Source organism: Engraulis encrasicolus, chromosome 20 (genome assembly GCF_034702125.1).
Source record: "Engraulis encrasicolus isolate BLACKSEA-1 chromosome 20, IST_EnEncr_1.0, whole genome shotgun sequence".
In the NCBI taxonomy this organism is placed as follows: domain Eukaryota; kingdom Metazoa; phylum Chordata; class Actinopteri; order Clupeiformes; family Engraulidae; genus Engraulis; species Engraulis encrasicolus.
The window spans coordinates 42,568,594-42,583,593 of NC_085876.1; the positions used below are offsets into that span (position 1 = coordinate 42,568,594).

A 15,000-nucleotide genomic window follows, 5' to 3' on the forward strand; every position below is an offset into this window, starting at 1 on the left:
TCGCCTCTCAGCTGTATCCTCCTCAACCCCCATGTGTGCAGCATGTTTTTGCAACGGCATACACACGTTGTCAACCCTGTCAGACGATCAGAGACACGCGATATGACAATGCGGTGGTGCAACTAATAGGTGTTCATTAGAGTGCTCTCTAAACGCTTCCACACTGGTCTGTTTGGACGTGCCGTGCCTCAGCCAATCAGAAGCGCCCATGAGTGCCGCCATATGGGCCTGAGCGATGTGTATTGTCAGCTCGTGCCACTTGATGAAGAGGTGTTATTTCCCAAGCGCAAGGCATGGCAATACGAGACCCTGTATGATTGTGTGTGTGTGTGTGTGTGTGTGTGTGTGTGTGTGTGTGTGTGTGTGTGTGTGTGTGTGTGTGTGTGTGTGTGTGTGTGTGTGTGTGTGTGTGTGTGTGTGTGTGTGTGTGTGTGTGTGTGTGTGTGTGTGTGTGTGTGTGTGTGCGTTTGTTTACGTGTGCACATATACAGTATGTGCATGTAGAAGTGTGTGTGTGTGCGTGCGTGCGTGCGTGCATGTGTTTGTAGGTGTGCGCATGCATGCGTGTGTGTGTGAGCCTACGTGCTCACACCCTCGTTCTCCACCATTGACTTGGTATGTGTATGCCTTCCTTCGCAATGCGACACTTGTATTGGAACGCAGTGCAAGTGAAGGAAAGAGCAAGTGAATGGCACTTGAGTTGGGGCTGATGTAAAGGCACTCGTCTTTTTTCCTCTCCTCCCTTCTTCCCTGCTTCCCTTGTTTTGCCTGTCAGGCAGTGCATTGTGCTACCTGATCAAGCTCACTGGGGTTCAGTGCAGTCGGGGGAAAGGTCTCCGATTTATGGATTGATGATGCACTGCAATGCAGAATGTGGAAAGAGCTGGAGAGAAGCACAAGGCATGTAGAGGGAGCTAGGGGAGAGAGAGAGAGAGCGAGAGAAAGAGAGAGAGAGAGGGAGAGCGAGAGAGAGGGAGAGAAAGAGAAGGAGAAGGAGGAAGGATGGAGCAAGCAGGGCAAGGTAGAAGAGGCAGAGAGAGAGAGAGAAGGAGAGAAAGAGAGAAAGAGAATATCGAGGAAGGGAGGAGCAAGCAAGGCAAGGTACAAGAGGCAGAGAGAGCGAGAGAGAAGGAGAGAGAGAGAAGTAAAGAAAGAAAGAAAGAAAGAAAGAAAGAAAGAAAGAAAGAAAGAAAGAAAGAAAGAAAGAAAGAAAGAAAGAATATCGAGAGGCTTGTAGAGAGAGTGGGGTAGCTGGGGGATAGAGAGAGAGAGAGAAGGAGAGAGAGAGAGAGAGAGAGAGAGAGAGAGAGAGAGAGAGAGAGAGAGAGAGAGAGAGAGAGAGAGAGAGAGAGAGAAGGAGAGAAAGACAATATCGTGCAAGGCAAGGTACAAGAGAAAGTGTGAATTATTTACACGCTGTTATCACAGGCCCATACATTCTGCTTTTGCCACCGTGAGTGGCGTTTGTGGCTGCTTTTGATATGAGGCAATCCTCAGGTCTGACACTAATGCCTCTGTTGTAATGGATGGAGAAGTAGAGAGAGGCCCATAAGGCAGGCAGGCTGTATAGGGGGCAGGGAGCAGGGCCGCTGGCAGCTTTTGCTGGGCCCAGGACAAAGTCATCTGAAAGGGCCCCTATCCAATACATACAATCAGGGCCCAATTTATTTTATTTTTTTTATCACCAGCCAAAATGGCAAGTAGATGTTAATCTTAGTAGCCAAACACACACTCACTAATTGGTCAAGATGGCCAGTAAGTTTGTCGTTTCTACCAGCCAAAGTGAAAGTTCGCCAGCATTTGGTCGATTGGCTGGTGTTCATTTAGAGCCCTGCATACAATGTAATGAAAACGCAATTCTGGGCCTACTCTGTCCCTGGGCCCTGGACAATACTCCCCTTTTTCCAACCCCCTGTCAGCTTCCCTGGTTGGGAGAACACATCTCACATCTCACCCGGCAGACAGGCCAAGTCGTATATAGCATGCAGACTTTAACGCAAATCACTCACTATGATACACGCCTACTGCCCAGCCCAGCCCAGCACTGCTCTTTCCGCACACTGTACTTTATTTTACGCCAAGGGTGAGGCCTTTGGTCTGGATTGATGTTGCTGTATTCTGGTAGCCTGATTATCATCGACTTTCAAATCAAACTTGGTCTAACCAAGACCATAACAATTAATGTTTCCCAAAAGGCATGGTTGAGCCGCCTCCCTAGGATTGCTACTGGTTGACTGGTGTCCGTCAAAGTGGGTGGAGTTCCCATTTTTTTGGGAGATCAGAAACTGTATTTACATTGCTCTTGGCCTGACTAGAAGCAACACCAAATGTGTTGCGTCACTAGGAGAGGCGTGACCTGGCGAGTATTCTGCAGGAGTGTGAAGCAATGCTTTGTTAAGGATTTGATACTTGATGTATGTTGCACGAGTGCACAAAAACGATTTTTCTATGTGTTTCTCTAACATTTGTTAATTTGGAGGAATACATCAGGGGTGAGTTTCTTAAAAGAGAAGTTGTTAGCCTGTTAGCAACTTCTGTAGTTGCCAATGGGAAAATGCATTGAAAACAGCAAAGTAGCTAATGTAGTTAGCAACTTTGGTTATGAGAAATTCACCCCAGCTTTGCGTTACCACACTGTAAAAAATGCCTGTTGAAATTACGGCAAAAAAATGTCAAATTGCAACAGTCAGTGACCGCAAAATGTAAAACAGTTTATCTCTGTACTAAATATGGCAAGCCACTATTTAGTCAAAAAGCGCTACATAACTTCATTTTTGACAGGTGTCATATGTAGAAAATACTGGACTGTTCTCTGTAAACGAAGATATTGGAAAACACCGTTAAGTGAGATGAAGTAGTCAAGAAACGGTACATAACTTTATTTTTCACTGGTGTCAATATGTAGAAAATACTGAACTGTTCACTGAAAAGAAAATATTGGAAAATACCGTTAAGTGAAGATGAAGTAGTCAAGAAACGGTACATGACTTTATTTTTCACTGGTGTACACATATGTACACAGCTAATCTGTCAGAGTTAGATTGATCAGAGTTAGACTGGTGTTCAGCCAAAATCTAAACATCAAGAGTTGTAGCAACACTACAGGGTGTTATTTGACTCCTCTGGATCCGAGTTGTTGAGCTAAGAGAGCTAGAGAGTTAATGTTTAACTCCCTAGAGAGTTATGAAAACACGCCTCCCCAATTTCCAAATGTTTTAGCAACATGAGCAGCCATTTTTGTTGAGTCCCCTATAAGTGAACCAAACTCAATCCTCTGTTAGTGAACCAAATTGTGAACCAACAGACAAAGAACTCTGTTTAGTCCAATAGATCTCTTGTGATTGCACTTGTTCCAGGTGTAACTTGTCAAACCACTGATAGGCTGGTTGTAACAGGCAGAGTTTGATGTCAACACGCTATTTGATTAGTAGCCATCAATGAGTATTAACTTAGAGTACACCCCTTTGCATGTGTTCTAGTTCATCCTGCGAAAAATTCTCCACCGCAATATTTTTTTCCCTTATTGGACTTTGAGGCTTTGCCATCAGAGTTTTCGATTGAGAGGCAAATTGACACAGTAAACCTCTTCAAAATTCAGAATATCTTTTTTTGCATTCCTCCTACCCAACAGAAAGCAATGGAGGTTATAATGAATTAAATATTAATTACTCCACAGAAAACATATTGCCTGTCTGCTTAGCTCCAGGTGCCTCCACGTTGTAGATTTGACAACAATGAAGCTGGCAACTGAATAAACTGTGCAACAGTTAAGGACTGCAAATGGCAACAGTTTGCACATTTTGCATTAATTCACTGTAACTTATTATTTATCCGGTAACAGCCTACAGTTTAGCCTCATTTAATGTGTAAAATATACCTATAGGCTAGTATAATCTGAAAAAGTCTACCTGGGACAGTAATCCCTTGATTTAGTCTCTTAGAAGTAGCCCAGTCTATTTGAAACTGTCATTCTACCCCATCCAAATCAATCTATCAATCAATTCCTGACCTCACCTGAGTGCTAAGGGCTGTCATGCAATGATTAACTTACTGCCTGCACCTGTCAAATGCTTCATCACTCGGGTCACATGGTTCACTTGAACATGTATTTAAACAGGGACTGTTGCATTGTACTGCTCACTGGTTGCTAGCTAGCTAGCTGGCTGGCTGGCTGGCTGTAAGGCCGGCTGGTCGGCTGGCCTGCCCTTGCCTGGCCTGGCCCGGCCTGGCCCGGCCTGGCCGGCCCGGTTAGCAGGTCACGTTGTAAGGGTGGCTGCATGGCTTGCTAACTAGCTTGTTTGTTAGCTTGCTTGCCCCGCTAGCTTTGGCCTTCATTTTCCTTAAGGTTATTTTCAGGCCTTGGATTTGCATACCCTTCATTGATGATACTAGACTGGTCCACCTGCCTGCACTAGACAATCTGGCAATTGGGCATTTATTTAGGTATCTAATTAAGTTGATGTTTATTGGACTCCAATGAGTTGAATCAGTCCAATCAGTTGTCTGTGATTGGAACTCTATAATTGGACTCACCTGAGTATAATCAGTTCAATCAGCGGTCTGATTGTAACTCTATAATTGAACTCACCTGAGTATAATCAGTTTTTACCGTAATTTATTTAATGGTACGTTTTGGCAACCACTGCTGCCATAATTTTACCGTAAAATGTAAAAAATAATAATACCGTTATTTATTTAACGGTAGGCTTTGGCAACCACTGCTGCCATAATTTTACCGTAAAATGTAAAAAGGAAATATACCGTTATTTGTTTAAAGGTAGACTTTGGCAACCACTGCTGCCAGCAATCTACCGTAAGAACAACAGTTCTTTTTTTACTGTGCACATTAGGAAAATCCACCTTCATTATTTATTGGTAAACTGTACTACTACATGCTATCAATGGTGCACTAAATCATTTGTTACCAGTTACCTCATGTCTAATGCTGGTGTGTGTATGTTTATTTTTTCCCCTTTCTCTCCACCCAGGATAATGACGTGAGGATCATCATTGGGCAGTTTGATGAGAACCTGGCCTCCAAGGTCTTCTGCTGTGTGAGTATATCGCTGTCATTGTACTACCTTCTCCTCACCCAAAGGACTGTTCAGGGGGGACAATAAATAGTAAACTATAATATGGCATGGACAGGGAGTCAAATTTACTCCTAAATAGAGCCATTTGTGAGCAATGTTGTCAGAGAACTCCTACATTTCTGATGGAATGATTATAAAGTTGCCCATAGCTGATACATGTTCAAAGCAACTTTTTATAGTATTGTTATTGCCCTGAAACATGGCTCAAAATGCTGCGCTGTGCACTGCCGCAAGGAACTGCGTAGATCAAGAAAGTTCAGGGTTACCAGAGCATGGCCCACAGAGGATGATGATATTGGTTGGGGTGGGGACCTAAAATTGTTATTAAGATGAATTTTTTTGGGGGGTCCGATTCCCTTAGAGTAGTACCATAACATAGTGTATGTAAATAAAATTTCAACAAAATGGTCAGCTCCCGCTATGATGTCACAACCACTCTGCAAGAATTTTCACTCTGCAGGAGTTCTATGGAGCTGTCGAATGTTCTAGAACAGTGATTCTCAAAGTGTGGTCCGGGGACCACTGGTGGTCCGCGACAGAGCTCAGGTGGTCCGCGAGGGGATTTCTACTTTTCCAAAACAAGCTAGAAATAGGCTATATTTGTGACAATATTACAAAGCTAAACATAGCTGGAGTCATATTTTCACCACAATAAGACAGGCTTGTAATGTGAATAAAAATTGAAATCAGCAGTGTCAAATTATGGTCAGCTCTCAATTCAGTTGACAGGTGGTCCTTGAACATTTTTGGGGGGATAAAGTGGTACTCGGTCCGAAAAAGTTTGAGAAACACTGTTCTAGAAGAACGGGGGGGAAATCCTTAATCCTCAATTGGTTAAAGGCCCCCACAGAGGAAGATAATTGGGTCAAGGCAGGGACTGGGTCCCTAAATTATTACTAAGGTGGATCATTCCAGGGGCCCAGATCTTCAGATCCATAGAGGACGATGATATTGTTGGGCTGGTGGTTGTAATTTATTTCATTCAGGGGGCCTTTGATTTCAAGCAGTGTGGCCCGGATAAGAACAGTGGTGCACACCTCGAGCTATTAGCTTGCACAGTCAGTCACTTCCTTGTGTAGACCAGAGAGTGTACTAACAGAATCACTGAACTGCGAATAGAAACATGCTCTTAGAGACGCCACCACTGCCAGAACCTTACAATCTTCCAACCAACACCGCAGTTGTCACCACAACAACAACAACCTTAGACACTGGCTTTGCAATGCAACACCAGCCTTTTGCCAATGCAATACAACACAACGCAACACAACACAACAGCAGAGGTGGTTGATGGATAGATACGTAGATGGATCACACAGCAACATAGTGTAATGTCGATAAGATAGAAGTAGGACTATTGGGTTTTTTTTGGTCTACCTTCCATGGTCTGTCACATTTGTGTGTGTCAGAAAAGGCCTGGACTGGCCATCTGGCATACCGGGCATTTTCCAGTGGGTCCTGAACCCCCTCGGTGGGCCCAATTTTCAGAAATAGTTAAAAAAATAATAATAATAAAGAAATAAATTCTGAAAATAGGGGCCCACGAGGGTGCGGGGCCCACCAGTGAGTCAGTTCTGCGCCGCTAATTATGAGGGGCCCCTTTAAGCCAAAAGTGCCCGGGCCCTATTTCTCCCCCAGTCCAGCCCTGAGTCAGTAGCACTCTGCAACTCCTTGAGGGGTTTGGCCACTTGCGAAAGGGTAATTCTGTTGATAGTATTGACGGCGTCCACTGTAGCGTGCGATGGAGGACACTGGTGTGGCCAGGCTCCGTTGCCTCTGCTTGTGGCTAAGATGAGGCGGTCAATGCAAATCATTGCTGCATGTTCTCACTCTCTGAAACGAGAGGGCTCTTTCTCTCTCTCTCTCTCTTGCTCTTTCTCTCTCTCCCTTTCTCTCTCTCTATCTCTCTCTCTCTCTTCATTGACTATTTATTGCACCTTTCTGATCTCTCTCTCTCTCTCTCTCTCTCTCTCTCTCTCTCTCTCATTCTCTCTCTCTTTTTCTCTCTCTCTCATTGACTATTTATTGCACCTTTCTGATTGAGAGGCTGTGATTTATGTGCCTCCTGTTTGGTGTGTGTGTGTGCGTGTGTGTGCGTGTGCATGTTCGTGTGCTTGTCCATGTTCGCGTGCTTTGTTTGTCTGGATATGCATGTCTATCTGTATTTGAAATGAACAGCACAAAATAAACTTGACTTGACTGTGCATATGCAGAGTACATTTTGTATGTTAATCCAACAAATACAGACCAAAATGATATTAATCATATTTTTTGTAACAGGCGTCAGGTTAGTACAACCACAGCTGAAACGTCAGCTTTAAAAATAAATAACTTAGTTGGACCGTAGTTTTAGTTTAGATAGTTTCCACAGTTTGAAAGTAATTCCATCCTGCACATGCTAAGAAAAAAAAATATTGCAGGCCACCCTCTCTATCTCTTATCTTTTGTGAAACTCTTGTAATGTGTTGTGAAACTCTTCTAATGTGTTGTTTGTACATTTATTTTCCTTTTTGTCTATGTGTTTGTCTTTGTCTGTAACTATATGTATGCTGCCATTTTGACCAGGACTCCCTGGCAGAAGAGACTCTTCTCAATGGGCCAATCCTGCCTAAATAAAGGATGAATGAAAAAAATAAAAAAAATGAAACATCCTCCATTTCCCCCACTGGCAGGCTTACAACCTGAACATGTACGGCAGTAAGTACCAGTGGATCATCCCGGGCTGGTACCAGGGCAACTGGTGGGAGCAGGCCAACTCCACCAACTGCACCACCAAGAAGCTGCTGACCGCCATGGAAGGCTACATCAGCGTGGACTTCGAGCCCCTCAGCGCTCGCCTCACCAAAGGCATATCCGGAAGGGTAAGTATAGCCAAGTCCAGGAGTGGTCCTATAGGGGCAGGCCGACGGAGCAAGCACACTATTGTGACATCCCACCTCAACAGCATTTGCCAAAACAGCCATAAATAGCACTATTAATGTTATTTATGTGATATTACTCACTAAAGGCATATCCGGAAGGGAAGGTATAGCCAGGTCCAGGAGCAGTCCTACAGGGGCAGGCCGACGGAGCAATTGCACTACTGTATTGCCAAAAATAGCACTTTTAGCATGTCATTTCCTTGATATTACCACACTATTGCAATAATAATAACATGGTATTAGTGGTGTCATCACTTGTTTTAAAGAGGCCATGCCAATTTTTTTAAACTTTCTTGAATGATTATATGTTATAACAGTGCATAATATGTTTTCCTGGTCGTGTTAATGTGAAAGATTTTTTTTATTTCGTTTGATTGTTGTAGTTTATGAAAATAACAAAACGGCTAAGCCTGGCCAATTGAAAAAACAGGGCAGGCTTACGTCACCCTGACTACCCGCCGTTTGGCCACGCCCACTTTTGACGAGTCAAAATTCATAAACATTATGAATGGAGCATCTTGGCAACTCGTAACCAAACCTTACTCATATCACTGATAACTAAACAGCATAAACACCCATTGTGCTGAGGATTGCACATGTAGATATGGTAACAAACCATCCATGACTTTTCACTGGATGCCTAAAAATAAAAGAAGAAAGCTGAGGTGGATCCATCCGGAAAAAAAACGTCCAACTACTCACCGAGTAGCTAGCACCTGGTAAGTGTCTTTCAACATTTGTTTTACACTGTAACCTCTTAATACGTAAAATATAGGCAATTAAAGTAAGGTGTCATGTAGATGACATTTCAATTCAAGATGCTTTCCATAAGAAAGCATCAATGATGCAGAGCTATGTTCTACCTAGCTAACCTTATGCCATAGCAGCAACTGGCGCTATGCTAAGATATTGTTATGCTGAGATATTGAGGGCTGTGTAATGCGTGTACATAAACACGGCATTTTTTAGTGCTCTTAGTAAAAAAGAAAGGCTATGAAGTTCAGTGTTATGGTTTAAATGTAAAAGTAAACCATGTGTACACATCTCTAGCGCCGAATTTCCTATAGTAGGCTTACTCTTCATAGGATGCTGTCATGAAATGCCAGTCACATTATCCATTACAGGCCTACCCAGCCTTCGAGTGCGTTTAAATATGCGTTTTAATAGCTATGCGACCTTGCCTCCTCCACTTGCTTCTCGTCATGATGACATCACTGACAACAGCATTATATTTCAATATCTTGCAAAAGCTCAATTGTAAAGTGTTTTCCTCATTTGCAAGTGGGATGGTGAATGAAAAACAGTCCCTCAAAAGTTGTTGTGGCGAGGCTGACAGCTGGGAAACTTTATCGTTTTCTCCACGGAGGAGGGCCCAGGAGGTGGGACGAGGAGACAAGCACAAGTGGAGGAGGCAAGGTCACATATTGGGATGCACACTTCATGTTGTCCTTGTAATTAATGTTAAGTGTAACACTTAATGTTTTCACAAAATTGTCTGCCTTCCAAAATGAGACATCAGTGGCCTAATGGTTAGGGAGGTGGTCTTGATATTGGGGCAGGTGCGAAACCCATCCTTACCTCTCTCCTCATCTCCATCATGGCTGAAGTGCCCTTGAGCAAGGCACTTAGCCCCACAATGCTGCAGGGACAGTAACCAATTCACTGTGATAAACTTGGTTGTTTGGGATAAAAATTGTCATTTAAGTATATCTTTCTATTTCTCCAGGTGAGAAGAGCAATGACCTGATGGCTGAGATTGGATGTATGGAAGAGACCGAGGTCCAGCACACCAAGCCAAGTTTAACCAATTAACTTCCCCATTTCAGCGTCTGCACCACACCATTTCAATGTATTAATCAGATCATTCAGTTGTTCATAGACTTTATTTTTAGACACAAAGTACACATGCATTTTAGGGTTACGAAGGTGATACGAGGGGACGTCTATCCTGGGATGGACATATAGCAAATGTGCATTTTATATTAATGAATGGTTCTCTGAACTACTGTGGTATCCTGACCTGAGTTCATATTATTACTTACATGCAGTATAATCCAGGCACCAAAATACCCATGTAACTGGATACATACATATACTGGATAATAAAATACCAAAGGAAATGCCTGGACGGACATCATTTCAGTTATTTCATATACATGTATGTTATTATCACAACTACTGTGTGTCATCACTGACTACTACCACAACAGGTACAGGTCAGGAGATGAATGCATCAAGGGAGGAACGTGGGGGTAGGCACGGTGGATAAGGAGACCAGCATCACTGATAGTGAGGCGCTGGCAAAGCCCAAGTGAAGCCCCACAGGCAACTTCTTCATGATGGCGTCCTGTTCTGATAAAAAAGGAAAACATGTTATTTAAATTAATATGGTAATGCATTGTAATATACAGGTGTTAGACAATGAAAACACCTGACATTTTGGTGTGGGAAGTTTCATGGATAAATTGGACCACCTTGGTGGCCAGTCTACATTAATTGCACATTGCACTAAAGAGCAGTGTGTGAAGGCTCAATTAACAGGGAAAGAGCAAAGCACATAACAGCATGGGTGACATACCACCATTAAAAAAAAAAAGACATGCTTCCTCTTGTGTCCACAGTTAATCCTGTTGGATGTGGTTCATCTTGGTGGTATGCAGACATTACCTTGGATAGCCCACCAAAAATATCTAATTTTTTAACCTGTTATGGTGTGTGAATTGCAATATTTTGAAGAGAACTGTGCTCTTATTACCCTGCTAATTGAACCTTCACACTCGGCGTCAGCTTCTGACACCAAGATGTTTCGTTGTCTAACCCCTGTACTGTTACAGTACTGATTGAATAAATACCTGATGTAGCACTAGGTTGTCTGAATTTAAAAATGTGATGCCAGCCAGTAGGCTAAATAATATTAATCACAACTCACTATTCATTTCTTTACCTGTGCTGCTAGGATGTAATTCTTGGACACCATCCTGACGAATCCTGGGCACATAGAACAGTCTCTCATACTTCTTCACCATGACCCATGGTTTTAGTTTGGGTGCTGACCACCTGACTCTGATGAACCTGCAATGACAAAATTATATACATCCATGTATAAATATATCCTATTACATTATAGGCCTACACTGGAGGTATAGCATAAATGGAAAGATAAAAAATATGCATGCACCCCTAGATATGCATAAAGTGTAAATGTGTGCAGTTCAGTAATAGATGCTTCAGAATGAGGATACAGCATAATGATGATGAGATACTCTGATAACAGGTATGCGGTGCTCAAGACTTCAAATGAACCTTTTTCATCACCAGCCAAAATGGCTAATAGATGTTTCATCTCACTAGCCTAACCAGGCATACTCACCAATGGGTCAAAGTGGCTACTAAGTTTTATTTTGTACCAGCCAACCTGAGTTTTCACCAGCATTTGGCTGATTGCAATGTTTATTCAGAGTTCTGGCTGTGCTTTTCTTTCTTTTGAGGGGGGGATATATTCTCAGGTTTTAAATGTATGCATAGTGTAGGCCTATAACCGGTGTAACAGACTGAGTCCCCCGTATCAACTGGCGACTCCAGGTGATAAACACAGTGATTGATCAAAACGAAAGTCTCAGTCCTGGTCTAAATGAATACACCCCAGATTAAGAGTGACAATTACGTCCTATCTCATCTGCTTTTCTAACATCTGCAGTCGCCAGTTGTTACGGCCCAAGATAGTCTTTCACAGCGGTAGTCTGTCCTAAATGTGTTTCTACACGTCTAACAATTCAACACCTTTTGAACACAATACAACAACATTGAAATAAGCTTACTTCTTGACGCATTGTGCAAACGTTGTGTCTGAAACAACAATAAAATCCACTTGGATCAAACGTAACGAGTGAAACCAAGTTAACCTACACAATACGTCCGAGAAGAAAAATAAAAATATGAAGGCCTGCCTGAAGCAAAAAAAATACAACATTGAGTGGTGTTGTAGGTTAGCATCTTACCTGTCCCATGACGAGGATGCCGCCGCGTTGATGAGCCATCAGTGACGAACTGGTGCATAAAGTTGCTTTGTAGTAGGCAATGAAGAGGCTCGGTGTAAAGTTAATACATTTACTGAAGTAGTTTTAAATTGACACGGAATAAAACAATCCACCGCAGGCAGAGTGAGTACGTGGCTAGCAGCAACAACATACACTTCTTCTTCTCCTCCTCCCAGGATCTGTATGCCCCAAATATGCCATCTAGTGGCGCAGAATGCAATAAGGTTTTGTACATTATTAAATCTGCGCCAGTGTGGAGTACTCAGCACAATCATTTTAACATTTAGCCTATTCGGCAACGCTTATTTTTCTTTTCTTTTATCTCAAAGGCTGAGAGCAGCCTGCGAGTCCTCAGTAGAACATGTTCTCTACAATGACGTGGTTCTCTAGCAACAGCTGAGCCAATCAGTGCAAAGCTCATAAACATTATGGACAAACCGCTTAGTTCTCCTGAGAGGTGTTTTTGGGCGCAATAAAATGCTTTGAAATACACCATCAAATAACTTTCCAGCTAAAATAATGTTGCATACCAGGTCAGAGAACACCAAGGATTATGGAAAAAAAGGTGGACATGACAATGTAATTAGAGTGGCATGGCCACTTTAAGCGTTTTTTCACACATTTTGTGTTTTTTTTTCTGGGCAGGGCCGTGGTGGGGGGGGGTGGTCTAGGCCAAAGCTGTGAGCAGCCCTGAGGCTACATGCACAGATATAAGTGCCCCTGGGAAATGCTCAGTCTCTGGGTTGTTGCCATTTCCAATGGTGGACTTCCAATGAGTGTTCCAAGATAACCAGATTTATTCACAACAGAGAAACACCCATGACATCACCTCATAAGATTCAGCTTTAAAAATTCAACCTGGTTCGAGGTCACAGTTGAATCAGAGTGAAACCATTCACAAATGCTCCAGCCCTCAAAACAACTCCACCAACTGCATACCTACATATGAAGACTAGATACAGCGCTGACCGCCTCTTTGTATTAGAGCGAATGGCTGAAGTCAGACTACCGCCATGTTTAGATGGTATATAACGCTGCCATCACATGCACAATATCATGTTGATGGCGGTAAAACAACATCATTGAAAATCATAGGACAATGGGCCAAGATGGTGGTGCCCAGGGTAGGAACAAAGATGAATGTCCGCACACTGCTCCCGTGTTGCTTTTTTATTTTTTTCAACTTGAAAAAAAGTAAAAAAGCAACACGGGAGCAGTGTGCGGACATTCATCTTGGTTTCTACAGTGTTCTGGCCTTTTGTCATGCACCTGCATCTTGGATGTGCGCACCACTAACCTACTGGGTGCCCAGAGTAGGGCCATGCCAACAGGCAGTCCAGTGTTCATATCTACCACATGCACCAACTTCACCTCCAAGAGGCTGCTACATCACTTCAGTGTGTGGACGTCGAGCCCCTCAGCGGCCGACAGACTAGAGCAGTGGTTCCCAACCTATGGGTCGGGACCCACCTTATGGGTCGCCAAAGATCCACAGGGGGTCGCGGAGCCCTCTTGATTTTAAGGGGTTTCATTTTGAATATATATAGCCCATGTTGAATAAAAGACAAAGCATTTAAGTAATAAATGCATAGAAGCAACACATTGTAATTGCTACATTAAACATTTATTCTATATTTGACCAAAGACGAATTTAGGAATAAAATAACTAAAATTAGTTTTCGCAGGAAACAGAGGGCATCTTGTGACTCCGTCTTGTGCGGGCGCTCGTGTGGTTGGGTCACCAAAGCTTACAATAGTAAGAACATGGGTCCCTTAAGAAAAAGGTTGGGAACCACTGGACTAGAGGCATATCTGGACGTGTGGTGTGGTCTCCACCAGATAAGAGTGAAGGTGGCAACAGGTGATACGAGCTCAGTGGAGGGCATTATCTAGGATGGGGTAAGAGGCGCGGTCGGACAGACCAGATAAGAAAGGGATCACAGACCCGCTGAGACTTGCATTGGACTACAATTATCCGATGCCAATGGATCCCAATAACTTTCTCCACATGAATCATACCTTGTCTGCCAATCTGAAAGGCAGAATTCTATTTGATGGGGTCATACGATAAAAGGTGACTGAATCGATATAAAAAAAAACATGCTAAGGGCATGACTAGAAGGGTCTAACCAGAAAGTCTTAAAGGTGGCAGAAGTTATGCTGTAAGTCGTTAATAAAGTATAAATTGCAAGATGGGCCATATAAATCATGTGAACTTTAATAGAACATTTTCATCGATGCCTTATGGTAGCAATTACATTTCATAGCCTTGATCCATGGCTGCTCATTTCCAAAAAGAAAATAAAAAGCCACAGAGCTTATAACCTTTTAGCTTTTTGCAGTAACAGTTTGTTTGCAACAAAAAGTAGTTGAATCATTACACGCAATTAAAGTAAAACATTTTTTTTTTTGCTCGATAAAAGCTTTGACGAGTTTTAATAGCATTTTTTATGACCTAAGAGCTTTGGATGGGAGGGGAAATAACAAAAACTGATTTTCTGCTCGGTCACAGTGCTGCCATTTCTTATTTATTTACTATGCCTGTTAACAGACGAGCAGGAATATATGAACTTTCATGAGCGCTCTCTTTGCTCTGGCCTCTCCATAGCCACTCACTATGCATATTAGCCAAACAATCAACACAGGAAACATGCGACTAAGGGTTGGATTACGGTTGTGCCACCGCTTAATGGTTTGGGAGCGGCTGCTTGTGTATGTGCGTGTGTGTGTGTGTGTGTGTGTGTGTGTGTGTGTGTGTGTGTGTGTGTGTGTGTGTGTGTGTGTGTGTGTGTGTGTGTGTGTGTGTGTGTGTGTGTGTGTGTGTGTGTCTGTGTGTATGTCTGTGTGTCTGTCTGTGTGAGTGAGTGAGTGAGCGAGCGTGCGTGCCTGTGTGCGTGCGTGCACGTGTGTGTTTGTCCATGCGTGCGTGCACGTGTGTGTGCGTGCATG

At 43.0% G+C, this 15,000-nt stretch overlaps 1 protein-coding gene and 1 long non-coding RNA gene across 2 annotated transcripts in view; one reads left to right on the forward strand and one right to left on the reverse strand.

Annotated features, from left to right (window-relative positions):
• The window catches only part of gabbr2 (gamma-aminobutyric acid (GABA) B receptor, 2), a 568,733-nt gene that overhangs the window by 351,024 nt on the left and 202,709 nt on the right, over positions 1-15,000 (forward strand). Inside the window, exons 5-6 of the mRNA XM_063185971.1 lie at positions 4,989-5,054; positions 7,766-7,954. Of these exons, the coding sequence (XP_063042041.1) occupies positions 4,989-5,054; positions 7,766-7,954 (255 nt within the window). The remainder of the gene's footprint in view (positions 1-4,988; positions 5,055-7,765; positions 7,955-15,000) is intronic.
• On the reverse strand, positions 9,162-12,594 carry LOC134435915 (uncharacterized). Its single transcript, XR_010032128.1, has 3 exons — positions 12,013-12,594; positions 10,959-11,086; positions 9,162-10,366 (listed from the first exon to the last, which is right to left on the reverse strand). It is a non-coding gene; the product is annotated as an uncharacterized LOC134435915 (long non-coding RNA).